The sequence below is a fragment of the Lissotriton vulgaris genome, chromosome 5, assembly GCF_964263255.1.
Source record: "Lissotriton vulgaris chromosome 5, aLisVul1.2, whole genome shotgun sequence".
NCBI lineage: Eukaryota > Metazoa > Chordata > Amphibia > Caudata > Salamandridae > Lissotriton > Lissotriton vulgaris.
In genome coordinates, this window is record NC_141693.1 from 1150154831 (window position 1) to 1150177556 (window position 22726).

At 43.8% G+C, this 22726-nt stretch overlaps 1 protein-coding gene across 1 annotated transcript in view; it reads left to right on the top strand.

Moving 5' to 3' along the window:
• Positions 1 to 22726, top strand: part of LOC147712125 (sulfotransferase 1 family member D1-like) — a 63253-nt gene that overhangs the window by 30692 nt on the left and 9835 nt on the right. The window contains exons 5-6 of the mRNA XM_086922910.1: positions 6996 to 7122; positions 9494 to 9588. Of these exons, the coding sequence (XP_086779036.1) occupies positions 6996 to 7122; positions 9494 to 9588 (222 nt within the window). The remainder of the gene's footprint in view (positions 1 to 6995; positions 7123 to 9493; positions 9589 to 22726) is intronic.

Below are 22726 nucleotides of genomic sequence, written 5' to 3' on the forward strand. Positions count from 1 at the left end.
CTCAAAAGGCATCACCTTAAACTCGAAAAGACTGAACTTCGTTCTAAAAGCCGTCTTCCACTCATCGCCCTTCTGTACTCGGACCGCATGATAAGATCCACGGAGGTCGAGTTTTGTAAAATAACGAGCGCCCTTCAATTGGTCCAAGAGCACCGGTATCAAAGGGAGAGGGTAACGATTTTTAATGGTTACTCGATTGATGGCCCTATAATCAATGAAGGTCCTCAATTCCTCACAGTACTTCTTCAGAATGAAGAAAAGAGGGGAGGAAGCAGGCGATTTGGAGTGTCTAATAAATCCGGATGCAAGGTTTTCTTTAAGATAGTTTTTCAGGTATTGCGTCTCTTTTTCAGTCAAGGCATACACCCGACTGCAAGGGATGTCGGCTCCAGGCATCAATTTGATCCGGCAGTCATAAACCCGATGGGGTGGTAGCTGGGTCGCCATCTGTTTATCAAACCGAGAATGGTATTCATGGTACTCCTCCGGAAGAACCGTAACACAGCAATAATATTCTTGGGGACAAGCAGTCGCCAGATACGCAGAGGGTGTCTTTTCGTGATGTTCGAGAAGGATCTTCCCCTTGTTGCGATGCTCATTGCAATAATCTGATGACATGGTTACGGTGCAGGCTGCCCAACTAACCATGGGGTCATGCAGCGTTAACCAAGGCATCCCCAAAATGAGACGGAATTGGGGCACATCAATGAGGTCGAACTGAATATATTCATGGTGATCATTACCAAATGTCATCAGGAGGGAATGAGTATGATAGGCCACAGGACCGGAGGACAGAACAGTCCCATCTACCACTTTCACAAGCTCACGGGTCTCCTTCTTTTCGCAGGCAATTCCTATTTTCAAAGTGAATTCCTGATCTATGTATTTACTGGGGGCGCAGGAATCGAGTAAAGCTTCTATCTCCAATGCATCCTGGGAAGTGATCCATAGGGAAACACTAATAATCAAGTGGGCCACAGCTGGATGGAGAGTATTGGCAAGCACTGGTGAGATCATTATACGTTGACGACCCAAAACAGAGATCTCCTACTGATTCAGGTTCTTTAGTTTTCCGCCGGTTCACCAGATTTCGTAGTCGCTTGTACTCGTGGGACAAAGGGTCTTCCTGGAAGGGCAATTCTAGCCCGACATTCCTTGATAAAATGTCCTCCTTTTCTGCAATACAGACATTGCTTCAGTCTTCGCCTCTTGTCTTTTTCCTCAGGGGTGAGAGGACCCCATATTCCTCTGATTTGCATTGGTTCTGTTCCTTAAGGGATTGGGGATGTTCTTCTACTGAGCTTTTAAATCTCGGATACACATATCGGGTGTCTCCTCTGTTCTTGTCCCCTTTCCTCGCTTGGAGTCGATGATCTAACTGGACAGTCAGATCTATTAATTCTTTGCATGCCTGTGGGAGTTGTACTACCTGAGCTAGGACGTCCTTGAGCTCTCCCCTTAGTCCTTGATAGAACAAGGTGATTCTTTTTTCAGAAGGCCAGTCTGTTTCGACCACTAGACGGTTGAATGATGTGATATATGTCAACAGATCTTGTGACCTTTGGCGTAAGGTTAGCAGTTCTCTATCTAGGGTCATCATGCGTGATTTTCTATCAAAAATTTTCCTCATTTCCAAACAAAACTCGGAAAAATTGTGCAAAACTGGATCGTTGTTTTCCATTAAGAGAATAGTCCAACTTGATGCATTGCCACCCATGTAGGACATCATTAAGGCTGTTTTTGCAGTTTCATCATGAAACACAACAGGTTTGCATAAAAAAATGTAGACGACATTGGTTCAAAAAGGTCTCGAACTTTTTTGGGTCCCCATAAAATCGTTCAGGTGGAGCCAAGGGAATACCTGTATTGTGTATCACATGAACCGTCAGTTGTGGTGTGGGTAGGGGGAGTAGCTGCAAAAAAACCACCCCTTTGAGAGCCTGGGGAATGTGTATGTGTAGCTGATACAGGAGGAGACAAGGTGGCTGGTCTGATATATGAACCCTCTCCTTGACCCCTGCGGGAGAGGCCTGCTACCTCCCGGCATAAGGTGCCCATCTCTCTATGCAGATTCTGATTCTCTGATCGTGAGGTTTGAACCTCCTGCTGCAAAGCAGTCACTCTTTCCAACAAAGAGGCCAAAATCACATTGATATCCATCATCTGGGCTAGGCATTTAGACTTGGGCTTGACAATCTGTCGGGATCGTCAGAAGCGCAAGAATAATGGAAACGCCACTAACCTTTACTTGTGACCAGCAGAGACGAGTATATCCCCCCCAAATTCCCCCTAACACACCCCCCAGCATAGGAAGGCAATCCTTCTGCGTAAAATTGTGCCCAGGGGAAAAGGGAAGTGGATAAAATAATAAACTAGCTGTAAAGCTGTGGTTCCATCAAGGTCTGGTCTGAGATACTGCACGGCAACCAGGAAGGCTGAAACTCACTGCAGAACAGGATGACAAGACAGCAGGAATGATGGATGCTCTTCTCCTACTACAACATAATTCTAACATTTGTCACTCTATTCTACTCACCATAATATCTATACAGCTTAGGATCGAAATGAATGTATCTATGCCTACACTGTTCAGGGTAGAAAAGAGTATTTAATTTTACCCTGCAGGAGTAGACATCTGAAGTAAAGCAGCGTAACAAAGTACATCCAATGCTGGAGAAAATCGTAAGGAGAAGGTACTAGAACAAGTTTCCAAATATGATACGAATATAAACGTCCCCAGTAGCTCATGCTGTTAATTCTCACAACACCAAGAACTAGGGTCTTATCTGAAGTACTGCTTTAATATTGTGGAAAACAAAACTAGGTATAACGTTTAATGTCAAATATTTATGGCCTGGCAAAGTACTGAGCAGAGCGTAAAAAGGAGAGCAGTCTATGCCTGGGATTTCCGTTTAATCTGAAGTAGGCAGTTGCTGCTGCAAGGCGCTGAAACAGATAATGCACGTCACCAAGTGTCGGAGACCCAACAAAGACTGCTGAACAGAGAATTGCCGAGTATGCATCTTTAAATATCAGACGCATACACGCCGCAATTTCTCTTCCGAACTCGCGCAACAAATTAAACGCGCACAGTGCGTTTCAAGTTACAGCGGCTCGTCTAACAAAGTGAACACTTTCTGAATGCGGAGGAGACGAGCCCCGTGCTCCTTCCGTGAATACCTGAATACAAAGGAGCAACCTCCGGAGGGGCTGAAATCGCTGAAACACGAGCAGGAACAAAGTTCAACGATAACCAAGGCTGCAATCTTCACGCTGGGATCCGGCGGGGACTCACCATCCGCCATTCAAAAATGAAGAGTAGATTGTCAGGCACCTTCCCATTGTGGAGGAGGTGCTTATATTAAGACCGCCCTGTGCCTCACTCTGGCTCGCACCATGGCCGGCTGGTAGTGGTAGTCCCAGACACATTTATGCGCTCTCAAACGGGGAATTACTCTAGAAATGGTGCGAGGATGGGATAGGATATGGGCATATGGGCAGGAAATTGCTACACTCAGACAACTCATCACAACACCCACCCACTCCGCCAGCCACACGCTTGACCCCATCTTCTCCACAAGCTCCCACGTCACCTTCAGCCACACCACCGAACTCCACTGGACCGACCATCGCTGCATCCACTTCACCTTCTGGAAACCCACTATGCACCCCTGCCCCCAACAGATGCCCCACCACTGCTGGAGCAAAGTCACAGAAGACCAGCTAACAACCACCCTCGCCCAGAACCCACCTGCCGATCCCACCGACCCAGACACAGCCACCCGCAACCTCAGATAGTGGATCCATGACTGCGCCAACACCCTCACCCCGCTCAAGAAACCCTCCAAAAGCCACACCAGCAAGAATTTCAGTGCCGGTGCACTGAAGACCTCTAGGCCTCCAACCAAACCTGCTGAAAGCTAGAGAAGAACTGGCTGTGTGAACGAACACCGGACAGCTACGCAGCCCACAAAAATGCCACCCGCAGACACCACCACCTCATCAGATCTGCCAAAAGGGCCTCCTTCAAAGACCTCCTAGACAACAACGCACACAACAGCAAAGAGCTCTTCAACATCGTGCAAGAACTCTCCAACCCCAGCTCCAACACCAACGATATCCCACCTTCGTAAGACCTGTGCGACTCGCTTGCCACCTTCTTCCATCTCAAGATCGCAAACATCCACAACAGCTTCAACGCCACAACCACCTCAACCACCACGGAGGCACCCGCCGTCACGACCACCACCCGCACCAATCGCCTGCTCTCCTGGACCAACATCAACGACGACGACACCATCAAGATCATGAACACCATCCACTCCGGATCTCCGTCAGACCTTTGCCCACACCACATCTTCAACAAAGCCAGCACCGCCATCGCACCCCATCTCCGGAAAGCCATCAACATCTCTTTCGAGAAGGCCCATTTCTGGGGCCAAATATATCTGTATTGGGGGAAGGGGGCATGTAGATCTCATCCCCGAGGCCATATAATAATTATAGAGGAGCAGGTGCGTGTACCCCCTCTCCAAGCCTGAAGAAGCCCCATACCCAGGTCCAAACATATTTATTATAAGGGGAGCATGCTCCACCCGTCCTGAGTCCAAATGGGCCCGGGGACCCTATCCTGTGGTGCCATAAATTAACTATAGGGTAGGGGAGGTGGCCCCCACCCTGAACCTTAGGAGGCCCTGTGGACCCCATGCCCTGGGGCCAAATACAATTATTTTAGGGGAGGGGCGGGTGGCCCTGTAGAAGCCGCCTTTATAATGTGATACCAAATATCTACTTTAAAGGCCCGTAGAACGTTGATACCAAATAATTAAATAAAAGTTACTGACGCTGCTAAAAGTAATGATGCTTTTGTAACGCAATTCTTGCTCAAGAACCACTTTCAGACAGTACATGACTCTAGCTTAGCCACATGCATATGGACACACCAAATGTGGAAGTGGCACAGTCTATGTGCAGGGTACTAGAAAAGATGTCGCAAATCACTTCTGTATAACTTGTCGTTACTGGTACATCGCGTTACATTGGAAAGTCCCAGAAGCTGCCTACTTGGGACACGTGGTCAGCAACAGTATATTTCAGACCATAAATGGTATAGTGCAGCCTAGGCCTTTGCTAATTGGTCAAGTAGGCCATGCGTAATTTGTGCTACGTGTATTATTATGATGCTGCATCCTCTTGTGGTTTGTGTCTATAAATGCTTGTGTTTTTCTTCTGCTATTCAAGCACTCAGCACCCATCTGAGGCTTCCGTGCACTTTAAATAAATTCTCTTTATTTTACTTAAGTGGTTGTTACGGAGTTATGATTTTGGGTTCTACATATTTTTTCAGTTTCCACCACCCCACCTTTCCAAGCCCAAATGAACCGCTGGACCCCATTCCCCGGGGCCAAAGAAAATTAATAGGGGATCTTAGACAGAGCTGGGAATCAACTAAAACCGGGGATTTTGGAGTATCTCCAGTTTGTAAATATTATAAAGAAATATAATCTGTTGTTGGGCGAGCTACCATCAGCTGAGGCCAATGCGCTATACAAAGCCAAATTGAATGGGGTGGGAAATTGGTACACCTTACTGAGAAAGGGTGAAGAGTCTCCCCTGGTTGTAGGAGTTCTGGCCAAAATAACCCATGAAACAAATTGCTCCTTCTCGGTGCAGGAGTGGGAGGAGATAGCTCACCTAGGAAGTAAGGCCCTCAGATCAGCCAATTTTGGATGGCCTTCATATCTCACTGATTGGTCTATCTACCCTAAAAGCTCTTAATAAATGCTTCCCGGGAGTGGAAAATAAATGTTTCCGTTGTCAGACTCAAGGCAGGGGCGATTGGCTCCATATACTTTTACCTGCCCAAAACTTGAAATATTTTGGCGTAGGATCTTCTCTGTAATAAGCCAGGCCTTAAACAAGATGCTCGACCCTGAGACCGAAGTAGCTCTCTTTGCCATTTCTAAAAAGAGGTCAGATTTGACCAAAGCCGAAGAGACATACACAGCAATCTGTTCCCTAGTAGCTCGCTCACTAATCCTCCAAAATTGGGGATCTGAGGAGGTACCATCCTACCTAAAAGGGATATACAAAATGTAAAGGACAAGGAGGTTCGAAGAGGCTTACGCAAAAAGAGTGAGGGCAATGAAAAAGTTTATTAATGTTTGGAGATTCTCTGATAGCTGGGACTCCTTGTCTGATTTTTAACACTTTAGCACTCGACACTTTACTATTATATAATTAGGGATATCCTCATAAGCACTTTGATGCTGCGAGCCTTTTTTCTTTTCAAGGTAGAGTGTTTATTTGTTAAATTAATACAAACGATATTGGAGGGGTCTTGCAAATAAACAATAAGAATGATATCTAACCCTGCAATGTATAGCATTGAGCATTGTAAGCACTTTTGAAAATTAGAACGGTAGGATTCGTATCATGTGGCACTTTATGGTTATTTATTTGCAAGAATGACTCGATTGTATTTTAATGTAGCAGGGTTTCTTGAATAGATAGAATGACTATGTATTAATTGAAGATGACCTCCATTGAGGGATCGAGGCCAACGATAATAATAATACATGCTATGACCAAATCTGCTGTATTTCAACACCTAGCACTGTTAGCACTTTAGAAAGCTTGGTAGCTGAACTTCGTTCTTGTCTGTTGGTTTTCGATAATGTTTTTTAACGACCAAGGTTCTTACTAGAATTTGTTTGTCTCTTTTTTAAAAACGGACTCTCTACAATCTAAATGATTGAATATTATATATTGTATCAATTGCCGTATGCTCTGCTCAATAAAAATAAATAAAAAGAAAGATATCTACTAACGAGGGGGATGTAGGTCAGAGGGAGTTTTTAATGTCGACCTAGGGCAGCTTCAGAATTTAGGAAGAAATGTCAAGTTTTGTAATTTTTTGGCTTCTACTAATGTATTGAAGAATTTTTCAGGGTGCTCTTAACCTTATGTTCTTCTTCTCTCTCAAAATACCACAGATAATCTATATGGCACGCAACGCTAAGGATACAGCTGTGTCCTACTTCCATTTCCAGAAGATGGCGAAGCTGCTTCCAGAGCCTGGCACATGGCCAGAGTACCTGGAAAAGTTTATAGCTGGAGATGGTGAGAAGCTAAGCAGGGGACTGTGTAGAAGGATCTTAGCGTTCGCACATAGAATCTATTGATGTTAGCATTTACTGTCACCAGCAGTATAGGAAGGAAGCACATTTTGACTATGTAGTCGTAAAATGAACATTTGGCATAGACTAACATACCTCTCCGCGTATGTGAAAGGACTGAACATGTAATGCAAGCCTTCCACATGACTGCTTATTTATTACAGACCTTCCCCATCACTTCTGTCATTTACTAATCGTGCTTCTGGCTGCCTCTTCCCTCACCAGCCCATGTACCACCCATGCGCTACCAGCTGACACCGCCACTGTTGCCCACATGCCATAACACTGAAGCAGCCTGACCCCTTCAGTTCACACACAGATACTGCCCGTGTGTGATAAACTGCCCCCTCCCACCGTGCCACCCTTGTAATAACTATATGCCATAGGAAAAACCTAACACGGTTTGCTGTAACGGGTATTTAATATTAGTCGATGCATCTCTCTGCCTTTTGACCCTACCGTTACTGGTCTCATAAAGGGTACGTGCTGCAGGCTGACCGTTTCCACTGTTGTTTATGTACTGTCCATATGCCATAGTCTGACCTCTTCTGCTGCTGCCAGTGTGCTTCCCACATCCTTTTGGGTGACTAATGATGTAATAATTATATGGCCTCCTCCACCATCACCAATGTGGCAGGTGTATCCAGCATCACCTTCCAGTTTTCCATATCTCTCACTACAGGGCATGGACAGTGAGAGTTGAAATCCCCTACAAAACTCTGTCAATTGCATTTTCCATATTCCACTTTTAGCATTTGGAGGCAGCTAAACTCACCTGAAAAGTAGGCCTGGGCGAAGCACTACGCTACGCTCGCGGAGTTTGCGAAGTTTCGCAACTTCGCACTACGCGAGCTGCACGTAGCACAGTGCGAACACGCGTAGTGCAACGCTCATTTTTTGCTTGTTCGCGGTCCTGAACGTCATGTTCGCGACCGCCAGCAAGCAAAATTACATCCCGCGAGATTTTCAACGCGGGGAGGTAAGGTTTCTCATTGTGAGTGGTTGTGCATGCTCGCGACCGCTCTCAATGAGAAACTACCAGTTCGCGTTGAGAAAGCTGCAGGTCGAGTAATAATCTACTCGAGCAGCAGAAAACTACAGCTCGCACTGTGCAAGATGCCGTTTTCAATGATTGCACAGTGCCGGATGCTTGTCCGCACTGTGCAATCATTGAAAACACATCTTGCACAGTGCGAACATGCTACCACGCAGCTCGCGTGGTGCTACGTGAAGTTCGCGTAGTGCGAAGTGCACTTTGTGTAGCTTCGTGTAGCGCTACTTCGCAAACTACGCCCACCCTTACTGAAAAGGTCCCATCATGTCCCACATTAACACAAGCGACTCCTAGAGGTGGCAGGCACACTCTTATGTTTAGGATCAGATCGCAGGTTTTGACAATGTAGTGTGTAGGACAAGGGAGACTCAGAAGGCTATTACCGAGTCAGTATTATACCTTATTATTTTTTTAATGCCTTTGTTTATGTAAAGGACCTAAAAACGGAAAACCCCTTTTTCCTTTGACAATCTTTGATGGTTAACATGAAAATCCAGGGGCAGCCATGTTGATATTTAGCCGTGGTGCCAATATGAAGATTTGCATGTGTGTAAGCGAATTATGAGGAGTCACATTTTAGTTCAGGTAGGCTATGAATCAATAACAGGGTCCCACATTTTCAGTCAAATGTATCCTTTTCAAGTCACTCTAAAGTCAATAAATACATCATAGATGTTGGGCTAGTTGTATTCATATTCAAGGACGTGTGGAATCAAAATGTTACCCTTTAAGAACACTTCTACCTTACATTATATTTGCATATTTCTTGTCTGCTTACATTCATGTGCTTCTTGCTTATTCTTTGGCTTTGCCTGATTTGTGTTGCCAGTTTACCATAATATTTCCAGTTTGTCCGTTCCTGTCCCTTATGATCTGTATCCTGAATGGCGAGTTACTCCTGGGGCCGCTGTTACATGGGTAGGGGGTCCGTTCAGTTTCTTTACAGAGGGCAACCAAATGAAACTTACGAAAATGTGCGCAGAATTAGATCAGATTCTCCACTATGCCACTTACGGTCTAACCTGAGTATGAGTAAAAGGAGGACTCAGTCCTGCAAGGCTATTGGAAGTGCTGGCCAGTTGGGTGTTTTGCCAAATTTTCTAAACCCTGGCCTGCCTTTGTTACATTTTTTATTGGGTTTCATCTTCACCTCAAATGTAATTATGAGTTGTTGTCACTGTTGTGTTTTCTTATTGTATGCTTTTTTGTGCTAGTGATTGAGTTCTTAATTTTCTAACTGCCACCTCCCCTTAAAAACTAGTGGTATGTGGCTCCTGGTACGACCATGTGAAAGGCTGGTGGGAGAAGGAGCGCGACCACCCTATACTCTATCTGTTCTATGAGGATATGAAGGAGGTGAGTGCTGCAGGATAGAAGCTGCCATCTTGAATCCTACTTATGACACCAGTGAGATTTTAATGCAGAGGTTTTCTGACTCATTCAAGGAAATAAGGGAGACTATTTCAGCATATTAGAGCATAGTTTTGTTGCCATGAAAGAAACTCATGAAGAATGGAAGTCTGGTCTACTAAAAATTGTGATATTTCCCAACAACAGCCCTGGTGTCACTGAAAAATGGAGAGAGCTTGGCATCTGACAGATCTTGCTCCAGTCATTTATGGAACTCAATCCCAATTGTCCAGCGGGCCACTCCCACTCTACTTATGATGAATACACGAGCCAGCATAACATGGCCATTAATTGTAACCAATAGGAAAAAATAAATGCCCACCAACTCAAATTTCATCCTCTCTGGCGGCAATTCAGAGCTTGGTTCCATACATGCTCCTAACTGAAATCTGCTATTAAGTCTTTCCCTCCCCTTCCTAGAATCTTTTACATATTTGCATGTCCACTTGAATCCTACTGTCTACTTCTTCTGTGCCATCTTACTTTATACACTAGTTCTCTTCACTTCTAATTAGGTGTGTCTTGACTGCATGGATGTCTGAAATATGAATTGAACCCAATGTGCAGAGAGCAGGCTTTAGGTCAGCCCCGTCAGTCATCATCTGAAATAGTGTACACCTATCACCTAATGCTATTGGCTGTTTGGTGTATCATTGCACCTACTAGGACGTGCTTCTAATGTATTCCAAAGGGTCTATTTGACATCTGAAATATACACTCATCCCTGCCAAAAGTCACACATATAATGCATTTAGACTGAAGATCCATATTACCTCAAATAATGAATCAGCCGATGTAGAACTCTGGCAGCAGAATCTTAAATGTATAATTATTCACTTCTCTGCATTCGAGACGACATATCATTGCTCACTGCATATGGCCAAACATAAGTACCCACTGTGGTTAAGGCCACTCGCAATCACACAAAGGACTCAGTCTTTTGCCCCAGCTGGACAACAGGAGGGCACAAAAGGACCTTCCAACTAACGTAGATCATGTCTTGAAATTTTTAAATCAACTTAATTGTAATTTTGTTTTAAATGTCTTTGGTGTTTGACCCCCTACCTGTTCGAAAGCTAACCTTCGTTATACGCATCTTGGTTACCACTCGGTACCGCATAAATTATCATACGTCTGTTATAACTAATTACGTCACACCCCGTCCTCACTGTGCCTTTGACCGCATAAAAGCACGCACACTCCGCTCCTGAAACAACTATATTAGTATGTTACATTTTTCTCTGTATGTTTGTTTGTCTTTTCCTTCCTCACAGGAAACCGCCACTAGAGGAAATTCTCCTCTACCACATATCACATCTTAGCACGTGTGTCACATGTATGGTCTTTCAATAACACGTTTTTAGACCACTCACTTTGCACTACACATATGTCCTGAGGAAAGCCATACCACTAACAGAGAGCATGGCTGAACCTTAGGATCTCCTTAAATATCTGACTCTCGTTTTTATTAACTGCCAAGGGCCCACTCATTAAAATAGTCATGTTTTATCCCAGGGATCCTTGGGACAGCTTTTTTAACATTCACTCACTTCCTTTCACTGCACTCTCATAGCACAATTCCACCTCCACTGTATCCAGGCGTTGTAGCACACCTGAGGTGCAGGGTGGAGCCCGAAGATGAAGCATGTCACAACTTGGTTGGTGGATAAGGGCCTTATTATAAATATAATGTGTTTCTTTTCCAAAACAAACATACAATAGAAGCACCCACTCCAGAGCTAGTTCTCTTTAATAAAACATATGTACCAGGGGGAGTGAACTGGCTCAGTACCTTTCCTCCCTCTCCTTTTGATTCTTATTGAAAGCTAACCTTGCCAGCCTGCCACATGGAACATACTTTTGGAAATTGTCTTGTAAATTAGCATTGTTGTAGCTGTTCTGTCTATACCTACAAACACTTCCTCCCACTAAAGTCTGCTCTGTCTGCCTCAATCGGATGCAAGAAGCAAAAGTGCTACCTGTAGCACCTGATGAAACGTGTTGAATAATTTCTTCAGTAGGACCTGTTATAGGTCCTGGTCCCTGCTGGATGGTACACTCTCTCCTGATGCTGGTGGTGCTCAGGTGCAGATCCCAGTGTTCTGCATCCAATGGCTGGAGCTGAAGATTCGGGGCTGAGAAGATTAAGAGGGGGCAGGCAGGACAGCTGCTGTTCTTACAGCAACCATTTCAGAACGTCATCATTCCTCACTTCTCATCACTACTTCTTATCCCTATTTATCATCAATCATCTGTATTTCTCATCCACAATTTCTACTTCTCTCCCATCATCTCTACTTCTCATCCATCATCCTTACTTCTCATCCCTACATCGCATCAATGATCCCTACTTCTCTTGCACTATCCTTACTTCCATCCCTCATCCTTTATTCTCATGCCTACTTCTCATCCATCATGCCTACATGTTTTCCATCATCCCTACTACTCTTTCATCATCCCTTATTCTCATCCCTCACCCCTACTTCTTACCCCTACTTCTCATCCACCATCCATGTTTCTCAGCCATCATCCCTACTTCTCATCCCTGCTTCTCATCCATCATCCCTACTTCTCATCCCTGCTTCTTATTCCTACTTCTCATTCATCATTCCTACTTCTCATCCATCATCCCTAATTCTTATCCATAACCCCTGCTTCTCATTCCTACTTCTCATCCATCATGCCTACTTCTCATTCATCATCCCTACTTCACATCCCTGCTTCTTATTCCTACTTATTATTCATCATTCCTACTTCTCTTCCACCATCCCTAATTCCCATCCATAATCCATGCTTCTCATTCCTACTTCTCATGCATCATCCCTACTTCTCTTACATAATCTCTCCTTCCCAACCATCATCCTTGCTTCTCAGTCATCATCCTCAGTTCTCACCCCTACTTCTCTTCTAAGACACATCCTTCTCATCTCTCCTTCTCATCCATCATCCCTACTTCTCATCCATCATCCATTCTTATCATTAATCGCCCCTCAGTCTGTCAAATTCACTTTGTTCGGATAATAAAACCCATAAATGTACACAACAACCCTCAGATACAACGACATAAAAACATATACAAAGGACATATTAAAATAATCTTAGGCACCATAAAAACATTTGGTCTTCAGCTTCATAGAGTTGAATAAAGACTGACCTCAGCCTTTAGATTTAATCAATAAAACAGTCTATGCAAGATGTCTTTGAGATTTCTCTAGGACACAAGGGACAATCAAACATTCAAACTTCATTTTAAGCGGCATTCATTTAAAACACAGATCGTCAGGATTATAAAAGAGCTGCAACAGGACTTGCCATGATGAGCCTTCTGTTCCTTTCCCTAACAGCAGCAACTAATAAACTGGCAATATAAAAAATCTCCCATGTGTTACTCAGCATCTAGGTACACTAATGCAGACCGTCCCTGAAAAAAACCTTTTCCCTTTAAATTAGGCGCTTAAAACCTTCTGCAAATTTCATGAAAGTGGTCACAACACTTGATAAAGTGCATGGTGTCTTGGGTGGAGAAGTTATGACATGTGCAAGGTCTTAAATCTTTCACATTTCTCCAACCCTGCGGTTCAGCCAACATATAGTGCAAAAGATGAAATCTGAATCGGGTTTATAGAAAGTGGTGATATAGCTTTGTTACTACTTACAAATATGGTTCTATCAATGGAGATGTTTGCAGCCAAAGGTAGGCTTGTATCATTGATTTCATTATCTCATTTGCCTCTCTCTCAGTGTACATCATGTTTAAAACATTTTTTTTAACCCAGGGTAGATCCTCTTCCCTGATATTGTTTGGAGAATTAAAGAGATTGTGACACCCTAATTTCTTTGTTACAGTCTTTACATACTGTAACCACGGGATGTAACTGGCTCTATCCAAGGATAGACAATCTCGGGCAATCTCTCAATTCATCGTCAATTCTTGATTCATCCAGATCATTATCCAATTTACGAGTGGAGACAGTCCTATCAGGTCAGAAACAACGCCAGTGCATAATTCTTGGTGAATAATATATGAGGGAGTGGATTGCTGAACCGAGAGTAAATTCCTGAAAAACTTGCTTTCCACTATTTGTAATTCCTCTACCGCCTTGTAGCACCACATTTCAGACCCATACTTAGCGATGGCAATACATTTAGAACAGTAAATATTGAACATAGCTTCAATTGGCTTAGCCCGAGTCTCTGTGCACAACCAAGGAGAGCTTGTGTTGATCTTAACATGGCATGTTTTTTTGCTTTCTTTTGTGGTACCCAAGATCCCCTCTTATCAAATAGTACCCCTAAGTATGTAAATGAGGTCTTCCTTGTTAGTACAGTTCCTTTGCAGCAGAATAATTATTTTTTGTTGGGCTCTCTGGCCCTTGACCATAGGGTGCGATTTAGAAATATTAACACTTAAATTCATGGATCTCATGAAATCCACAAAAGAGTCCAGAACACTCTGGAGCCCCACTGCTGTGCGCGCTAGTAGAACTGCATCATCTGCATATAAAAGAGCGGGGATTGACGAACCCCCGCTCGAGGGATATCTTGGCTGACTGAGCACAGCTAGGTGTCAAGGTTGTTTATGTATAAAGTAAAAAGAAGGGGAGCTAAATGCAACCCTGTCTTACACCTCTTGCGTTATGAAAATGTTCAGTACAGTTACCCCTCTGGTTTAATCTCACCCTCGCAGAGAGATCTCTATGCAGGTCCGTCGAAAAATTAACTATACAACGGTCCATTCCGATGTCATTTAGTAAAACCCATAATTTTGATCTATTGACTCGATCGAATGTTGAGGAAAGGTCCATAAAGCCCACATGTAATGTCCCGGGCTTGGCCGCTGTGTATTTCCCAACTAACCACTGCAGGTTTAAGCACTGATTGATTGTGCTCCTTCCCTTCCTAAAACCATACTGCAGATTTGAGAGTGCACCACACTCTTCCAACCATTCTGTTAGTTTGCTGAGATTTACTCTCCCTAATACCGTCACTGCAGAATCAATCAGGGATATGGGCCTGTAACACCGCGAATCATCCATATGGCCCTTTTTAAATACCGGTATAATAATAGATTGGGACCAAGACATTGGGAACCCATGCTGACTTACCGCATTAAAAACATTGGTTAACATTTTTGCCCAGAGTGTCTCATTCATTTTATATAGATCAGCTGGAACATCATCTGGCTCCGGGGCCTTATTACTAGACATCTGCACAATTGCCAACCCTACTTCCTCTTCGTTAAAAACCAGAATGTATGTACCCATACTTGGTGAAGGGGCACTAGAGGTTCCCACGTCTTTCTGGTCATCATATGTGAGTTTAAAATGAGTGAACCATTGATCCTGAGTTATATTACATTCCAACGGGGAGTTACTAATTCCATTAACAATAGTTTATTTACAACGTCCCAGAACCTGGCTCTGTTCTTAAGCACATCCACCAAAAGTAAATCATTCCAGGCTTCTTGTTTCATTTCGTTTTTGCGGATTTCTAGGACATGCTTATATGTCTTTCTAAGTGCCGCTTTTTGGTATTTATCTTGAGGTACTTATTTTAAGGCAAATAAAAGGTTTTGATGGGCTTCCGTGCATTTGCAAACGAACCATCTCTCGCCTATTTCCTTGCGGTTTCTTATTGGGTGTATGAGACCTCTAGCCACCCATTCACAAACCCTTCAAAGGCTAAGAGGGTTTCTACCCCCATCTTGGTATAGTCAAGACAAACCACAATATCCTCCTTAATGGTATCCCATAGATCTTGGAGAAAAGGGCCTGGGTCTACCTTGCTCCATTTCAGCCTGCGACCCTGGTCTGTTAGCTTTAGACATTTACCAATGGAGGTTTCTCCAGGTTTACCCACTAGTCCCATACCCCCACCCAATATAAGGTGGATAGGGTTGTGATCACTAAAGTGTGACCACAATGCATTATAGGAAACCACCTGAGTTAGCAGACCTGGGGAAATGAAGATGGAGTCAATTATGGAGTTCAGGCCTCTCCCTTTAAATGTGGGGACCCTGAGATCTCCCGGGGTTTATGCACATTTGTACGAGATCAAATTCAGCCAGTAGGTCCTCGAGGAACCCCCCTTGCTGCATATGTTCAAACTGCAAGCTAAAACAGTGTTCAAAACCCAAAAAATCTGTGACGTGACAATTCATTGTGCATAGATGTATGTTAAAATTGCCTAAGAGTATTTTCGAATAAAAAGTGCTTTGCTTCTCCCTATATACTTCTAAAAAACGTTTTGAATTACATAAATGTTTATTTATGAAACTGCTTTCAGAGGAGTTGGAAAAATGAACAATTCATAATTTCGGCGCATGGGCAGGCGTTATTTCTATTGCTAAACAGTTACAGGCACCAGAATCTATAATAGAATGTGTTCCTAGAAGTTTAATACACATAAGAGTTATTAATCCCTCCTTAGCTCTACCAGCCAGGGCAGGCCATGCAGGTTCCCAGTAGCTCTTATACCCGTCCAGCCAAAAGTAGTTATCCCCATTCCAAGTTTCTTGTAAACCCACCACATCATACTCCCTCAGGTTATCAGACCAACTAGGGTCATTTATTTCGTTTCTCAGGTTGGCTATATTCCAACTAAGAACCCTTTGGTGTGATTTATCTTCCTCGCCTTTCCTACAAATCGAACGGGAAGTGGCAAAACTTGGATCAACCGACCTATGATTCGGCTGTGGGGGGATGACGCCAGTGAGTCATTATTGTCCAGCTGGCTCGGAGGGAGGAATCTGTTTGTGGATAATAGATTGCTCTCCTCTACATCCTTCCCAATTAAATCTCTTATATTAGAGGGTGGAATAAGAAGAATAGGCAGATTGGGCAGGAGAGGATGGCTATCGCTGGTTCTTGATCTATGCATCGGTCGGGCCCTTACTGGTTCCGGTGCGAAGCTCCCCGATTCACTCAGGCTCTGAGCCTGAGGGCCCACTAGTGGTGGGTAAAAAAAGCCACGCAGCAAAGCCTTAATACCCCCATTGCCCTGGTTTGGACCTCCTTGAAACAGCTTCCCTGCTATACCGATCTGGTCAAAATTGATGATAATGCAATCGACATCTTCTTGTTTTGGCCTTCTACCCACCCAGCTCACCTGTCTGATAATATGGGCGAACGCTAAGGCCCCATTACTTGACTATTGTTTACATCAGAGTTTAGTTTAGCTTATAAGCTCCTCAGTTGATTCAGTAAATGTGTCTTTGAGCAGGGGTACACCTGTTAAAACTGCTATCAGGGGGTGGCTTCAGGGGGCAAATGTAGGCTGCAGCTATTTACAATCCCATTTACACTCCTGTTTGTGGTTATCTTGTCCTGACCAGCAGGGAGTTGATTATCTGGGGGGATACGTTCTCCCATGTACTTGCCATTCTTATTAGCCGCGCTTACATCTAAAATGTTACCCGGCTTAGCTTTTCCTTGGATACCTACGTTGATTTGTAGGGTGCTCTTACCTTCGGGCCTCGTTTTCTCCCCCCCTTACTGCTAGAGGCCATATTTAGCAAAGAAGGTGCATCAGGCGTGTTAATAATCACATGATCATGACTCAATAGAGTCTCTATTTGTGTCATTTTCCCCACCAACTCTTCTACCGTTATTTTAAAAAGTTTGGAGGTATCCTCAATAAGTGTAGAGAATAGTGGCTCTGAGCTCCATCCCCAGTCACAGCACAGAGGGGGTTCGGCTGGCACAGTGTTGGATTTTGTGTCTCTCTGCTTCCCTTTCTTTTTTACTGAGGCCACAATCAAATGTGGTGGAGGTAAAGCGGCCATGGCCAGATTTCCTCGCTCTACTGTCTGGGACCCCCGTAGAGGATCCTGGGAACCCTGTGCCAAGACAACCCGGTTTGTGGTGTTCTGGGAGCCTCACATGGGGTTACGATCAAAGGAGGGTCAGCTAGTGGTACACTCAACACTAAATGTTCAGCCCTCAATCCCAACTGTTCCTCCGCTAATTGGATTTCTTGTTTTAATGCTCCTACAGCTGTAGTTAGGTACGAAATCATAGAGGCAGAATTCCGTGGAAGTTTAGCTTTGGATTTGCCCAGATCAGAACTGCAGGGTTGTTTATGCTTACCCATGGTGGTTAGAGTATGGACGAAAGAGGGGTGGCCCAGCCAAGCCTCTGCCCATCGCTGACGGGCGCAGATGGGCCAGCCCTGGCCCAGATTTGCTCGGGCGCTGCCCTGGCTCACCGCAAACGCCTGCACATCACGGGAGCCACGATCAGCTTTTGAGTGCCTCCTGGCATGAAGGAAAGATGAGAGTGGCACCTGCCATGATGCCTGGTGGGGACTGTGGTCCCCCCAAAAAAGTGCAGAGTGCTGGCAGCAATGACCGGCTTCCAGCGGCTTTTGAGTGCCTCCTTGTACGAAGGAAGGATGTGGGCGGCACCTGTTGCAATCCCTGGTGGAGGCTGTGGTCCCCCTAAGAAAGTGCAGAGTGCTGGCAGCAGTGATGGGCTCCCCGTCCCTCAGTCATACCATCACACTTTCAATGTTGTGCAACACACCTTCACATTGATTGGTTGGCACCAGCCAATCAGACTTAAGAGAGGGCTGCATTCTATTGGTCTAGCTGTGGAAAACGACTGCCTTCTCATTGCTGGTGTTTTCTTCCAATTAATCCAAAGTTGTAAAGCTTTTCATTGCACTTAAGTAAGTTATTTTCTGTTTACGCAGGCCTCTGTGGAAAGCTCTAATGGATTGGAGAAGACAAAGGTCCTTCTACCTGGGCCATAAATCTGCTCTTGGAGAGAGGGCTATAGAGTTCCTTGGGAAACATTTTCTGGTTACAGTTTCATATATAACAAATCGGTCCAGGTCTTGCTCTTCCTGATTCCCTACACAACTGAAGTCCAGCCCAAAATATCTGCAAAATGCAAGGAAAGAAAAAACACAGCTCTCTGAGCTAAAGACAGCCTAAGATGAAAATATTTTCTTTGTTACAAATAAATCTGAAACTAAGAAGGTTTGTGATAAACTGTATTACCATCTCCAAGAGTTGAGTTTAAACATTTTCTTTGTTACAATATCAAACTGAAACCAGACAAATGTTATCATGACCTGTATGCCCCTGTCTCCAAGTGTTGAAATATGGCCCAAGCTAGACCCTTTTCTTTTCCAAACCATCAGATGAGGATGAGGATGAGGAATCAGAAGTAGGGATGGAGGATGATGTATGAGAAGTAGGGATGAGACATAGAGATGATGTATGAGAAAAAGAGATGACACGTAGGGATGTTGTATGAAACATGAAAGGTAGGGATAAGTGATTGGGATGATGAGTGATGGATGAAAAGTATGAATGATGGATGAGAAGTAAGGAAGATGTCTGATAGGTAGGGGTGATGAATGAGAAGTAGGGATCATGAATTATGGGTGAGAAGGAGGGATAATGGATGATACATGTAAAGTAAGGAAGATAGATGGGAAGTAGAGAAGAGAGGTAGGAATGATGGATGAGAAGTGGGGATGAGGTATGATTGATGGGAAGTATGGACTATGGATGAGAATTAGGGGTGATGGATAAGAAGTAGGGATGGGAAGTAAGAATGATGGGTGAGAGGTTGGGATTATGGCTGAGAATTAGGGATGATGGCAGAGAAGTAGGGATGAGAAGCAGGGATAATGGAAGAGAAGTAGGGATGATGGTAAGAAGTAGGGATGCTCTTTGGCCCCCATTGAGAACTAACCCAATTAATGGAATCTCATAGAGGTTTACAACAAGGCTACATTTTAGCCCCATTTCTATTCTTGATTTACATAAATGGTATAGCAGAACATCTATCAAGAGCTGCAGTAGATGTACCAAGGGTAGGTGACTGTTCACTACCCATACTCTTATGTGCTGATGATGCAATTCTGCTTGCCCGCACACCCATAAGCTTCCAGAAACTGCTTGGTTATTTTACTGAGTTTATGGAGGGGCAGGGTCTTAAAATAAACCAGTCCAAATCCTACACAAAGACATGTGGACCCTCAAACATGAAACCTAGATTTTTAAGCTTGGGGGACCACGCCCAGTAAGGCCAAAGTTTTTCATTATCTTGGGATTACTTTTAGTTCTAGCTGTAGCTGGAAGGTACATATTCAAATGAAAGCCTAACAAATGGGAAGAAATATAGAATCCACTTTCCGTTTTTCAAAGATACAAAACCATTGCTAGAGATGATTACTTTATTTAAAACAAAATGCATCTCAGCTCCTATTTATGGGACAGGAATACGGGTGTATTGAAAACAGCATCATACACAGGCTGCTGGCAGTCCCATAAAATGTAGCACATTTCTGTCATGAAGAAGTGGACCTTTCATTTTTAGAGGACGAAATCAAAGTGGTGCCACTTTTGCTTTATTTAAAATGCTGGCTAAATCCTTAGGAAGGTTTGATAAGACAGTGTATATCTGATGGTTTCTATCTTCAAAACATGTCCAAGATACCATGGCTGACATATTTAAAAACATTCTTTGATAATGTAGGCCTCCAGGAAATGTTCACTGAATCATCATCAATTAACAGCCATTCAAGAGACACAGTGAAGTTGAGCATTCGGGAATTTTATGTCAACAAAAGATTATGTACGATGTGGAATATGAAGACTGTGAAAGATTATATCCCCATTGTGACAGTTAAAAGCCTTGAACCATACTTGTGCTGGATTGAAAACACTTTTAATAATTTGCTTTAAACCCTTTTTAGACTTAATCTTATACATATTATATTGGCCTTTCCCATTCGATTCAATAAGTATTTATTTCAATACACATAATCATAAAAGACATTTACATTTAAAATATTAAACATTCCATTCTCAGAATAGTAGAAAACTGAAATAATAGAAAAATGAATCTACAAGTTGCTCCATCCCTATATACAATAAATTAGCCTGAAACATGATTAAAACTGTCAAAAAAACCCAGACCATAATACAATAATACCACAGAATGGTTGTGACTAAGTTAAAAGAAATTTTTAGAAGACCAGGTAATAGCAGTATAAAACAATTTAAGTCAGGCTCAGCTTGTGTGCACGAACTGCCCACATCCAGTGTAAGAATCTGGCAACCTCAATTACAATTGATTCCTTGCAGTCCGTTTTCAGAATCCTTAGTGCTTCGTTGCCAGTATTGATGCCCTTCATCAAGCAAATGGGCTTCAACCATGTATGCCTCGGTTTTGTATGCACTGGACAGATAAACAGAATGTGTGCTAAAGATTCAGTATGAGCTGGGCAAAATGGACATTTCATGCTAGTCTTAGAGTGCCATTTACCAGTGAATGAGTTACCTGGGAGAGTACCCACCCTAAATTGGTGATATCGTTTCCTATCACTAGGAACCATGATAAGATCCCAGTACCCTTCCTAAACGGTATCGTGTTTAAGCTCCAAAAACTCTCTTGATAAAGAGGGCCTGGTTAATGACATAAAGCGTTTCGTGGTGACCATATTCCAATATAGCTCCTTAAAATCCTTTCTAGATGGAAAGACATTATCTACAGGAATTTGCCACAAGAAGTTGAGGCCCAACTCGTTGTAGGTGGCCTTTACCTGCCTCAGCCATAAAATTTTACACGCACTGTCTGCATCCCTGACCTTGAGTAGTGCCTGAGCGTACTGGAGAGCTCGGGGGTAACCCATAGCCTCCTCCAGTAGGCCACAGGTCTATAGCGTGCCACATCCTCTAGAGACTGACATCCCAAATCATAATAGAGGGGCAATAGTGGGGTAGATTGTGGAAGACCAGTTATGCCGCTCATGAATTTGTTTTGGAAGGTCATCAATGCCGCTAGATTGCTAAAGCCCCATAGTGCGGCCCCATACGGGACCGAAGCGCTAATTTTTTAGTTGTAGATTTTTAGCACTGGGGCAATCGGCGTAGTGTGAGAAAGGCGCTATTCCTTTATTAAGGCACCAGACAGTTGTGCGTGTTTGAGGACCAACTGGTCTATATGCGGTTTCCAACTTAGTTTGCATCCTTGGGTAATACCCAAGTAGGTAAAAACCTGGGTCTGCTCTAGTGTGACTTAATTCATGGCTACCCTCCCTCTGACGATCTTTTGTTTATGTAGCACCATGAACGTTGTCTTGTCCACATTAATTATAAGACCATGGTCCCGACAGAACACCTCAAATATCGCAATCGCCGTCTGTAGACCTTGTTGCATTTTAGAGATTAACAAGGTGTCATCTGCAAACATTAGCAGAGGGATCTTTATGCCATCAAGGGTAAGGGCTTCAGTAGCGTGGTTTGTAAAGTACTGGATCACCCTGTTAATATACAAGGAAAAGAGCGTTGGTGCCAGTACACACCCCTGGCGGACCCCTTTGGTGATAGGGAATCTATCTGTCACCCTCCCTTTCTGACCCCATCAAACTTGTGCAAAATTTGCATCATGGCGTTTATTTAAAAAGGTCAGCAGATCCAAGGGCGTGCCCTGTTCCGCCAGAATACTCCACATCTTGGCACGCGGAACTAGGTCGAAAGCCAACTTGAGATCTACGAATGCAGCATATAATGTACCACCTTTAAGGATCACCAGACGCCTGTAAATTAAAACAAATCTAAAAACTTGGTCAATAGTACTCATGTGTGAACGGAACCCGGCCTGTTAGAGGGGAGAGAATATCAAACTCATCAATCCAGCCTAGGATCCTATTCAACACAAGCCTAGCAGTGACCTTCTGTATACAATTGATTAAACTTATGGGCCTGTAATTACCAGGATCTGAGCGATCCCCCCTTTTAAAAATCGGGATAATCTCAGCACCCATCCATGATTCAGGTATAGGAGAGCCGCTTGCAATGGCGTTCACTAGAAACTGAATGTAAGTTACCCACACAGCCTTATTATACAAGAACAGGTCAGCAGGTACACAGTCAAGCCCGGGCGCTCTACCTCTCGGGACCTTGTTAAGTGCTGTATCGACCTCCTGCTTAGTAAAGTGCAAGGAGGATTGCCTACAGGGATAAGGAGAGAACCATAGGACGGTTCGAGTTCTCGAGCAGAAGTGGCAAACTGCGTCTTGAAATATGAGACCCAGAGTTCGGGTGCTACATGGTTAGTAGGTGGTT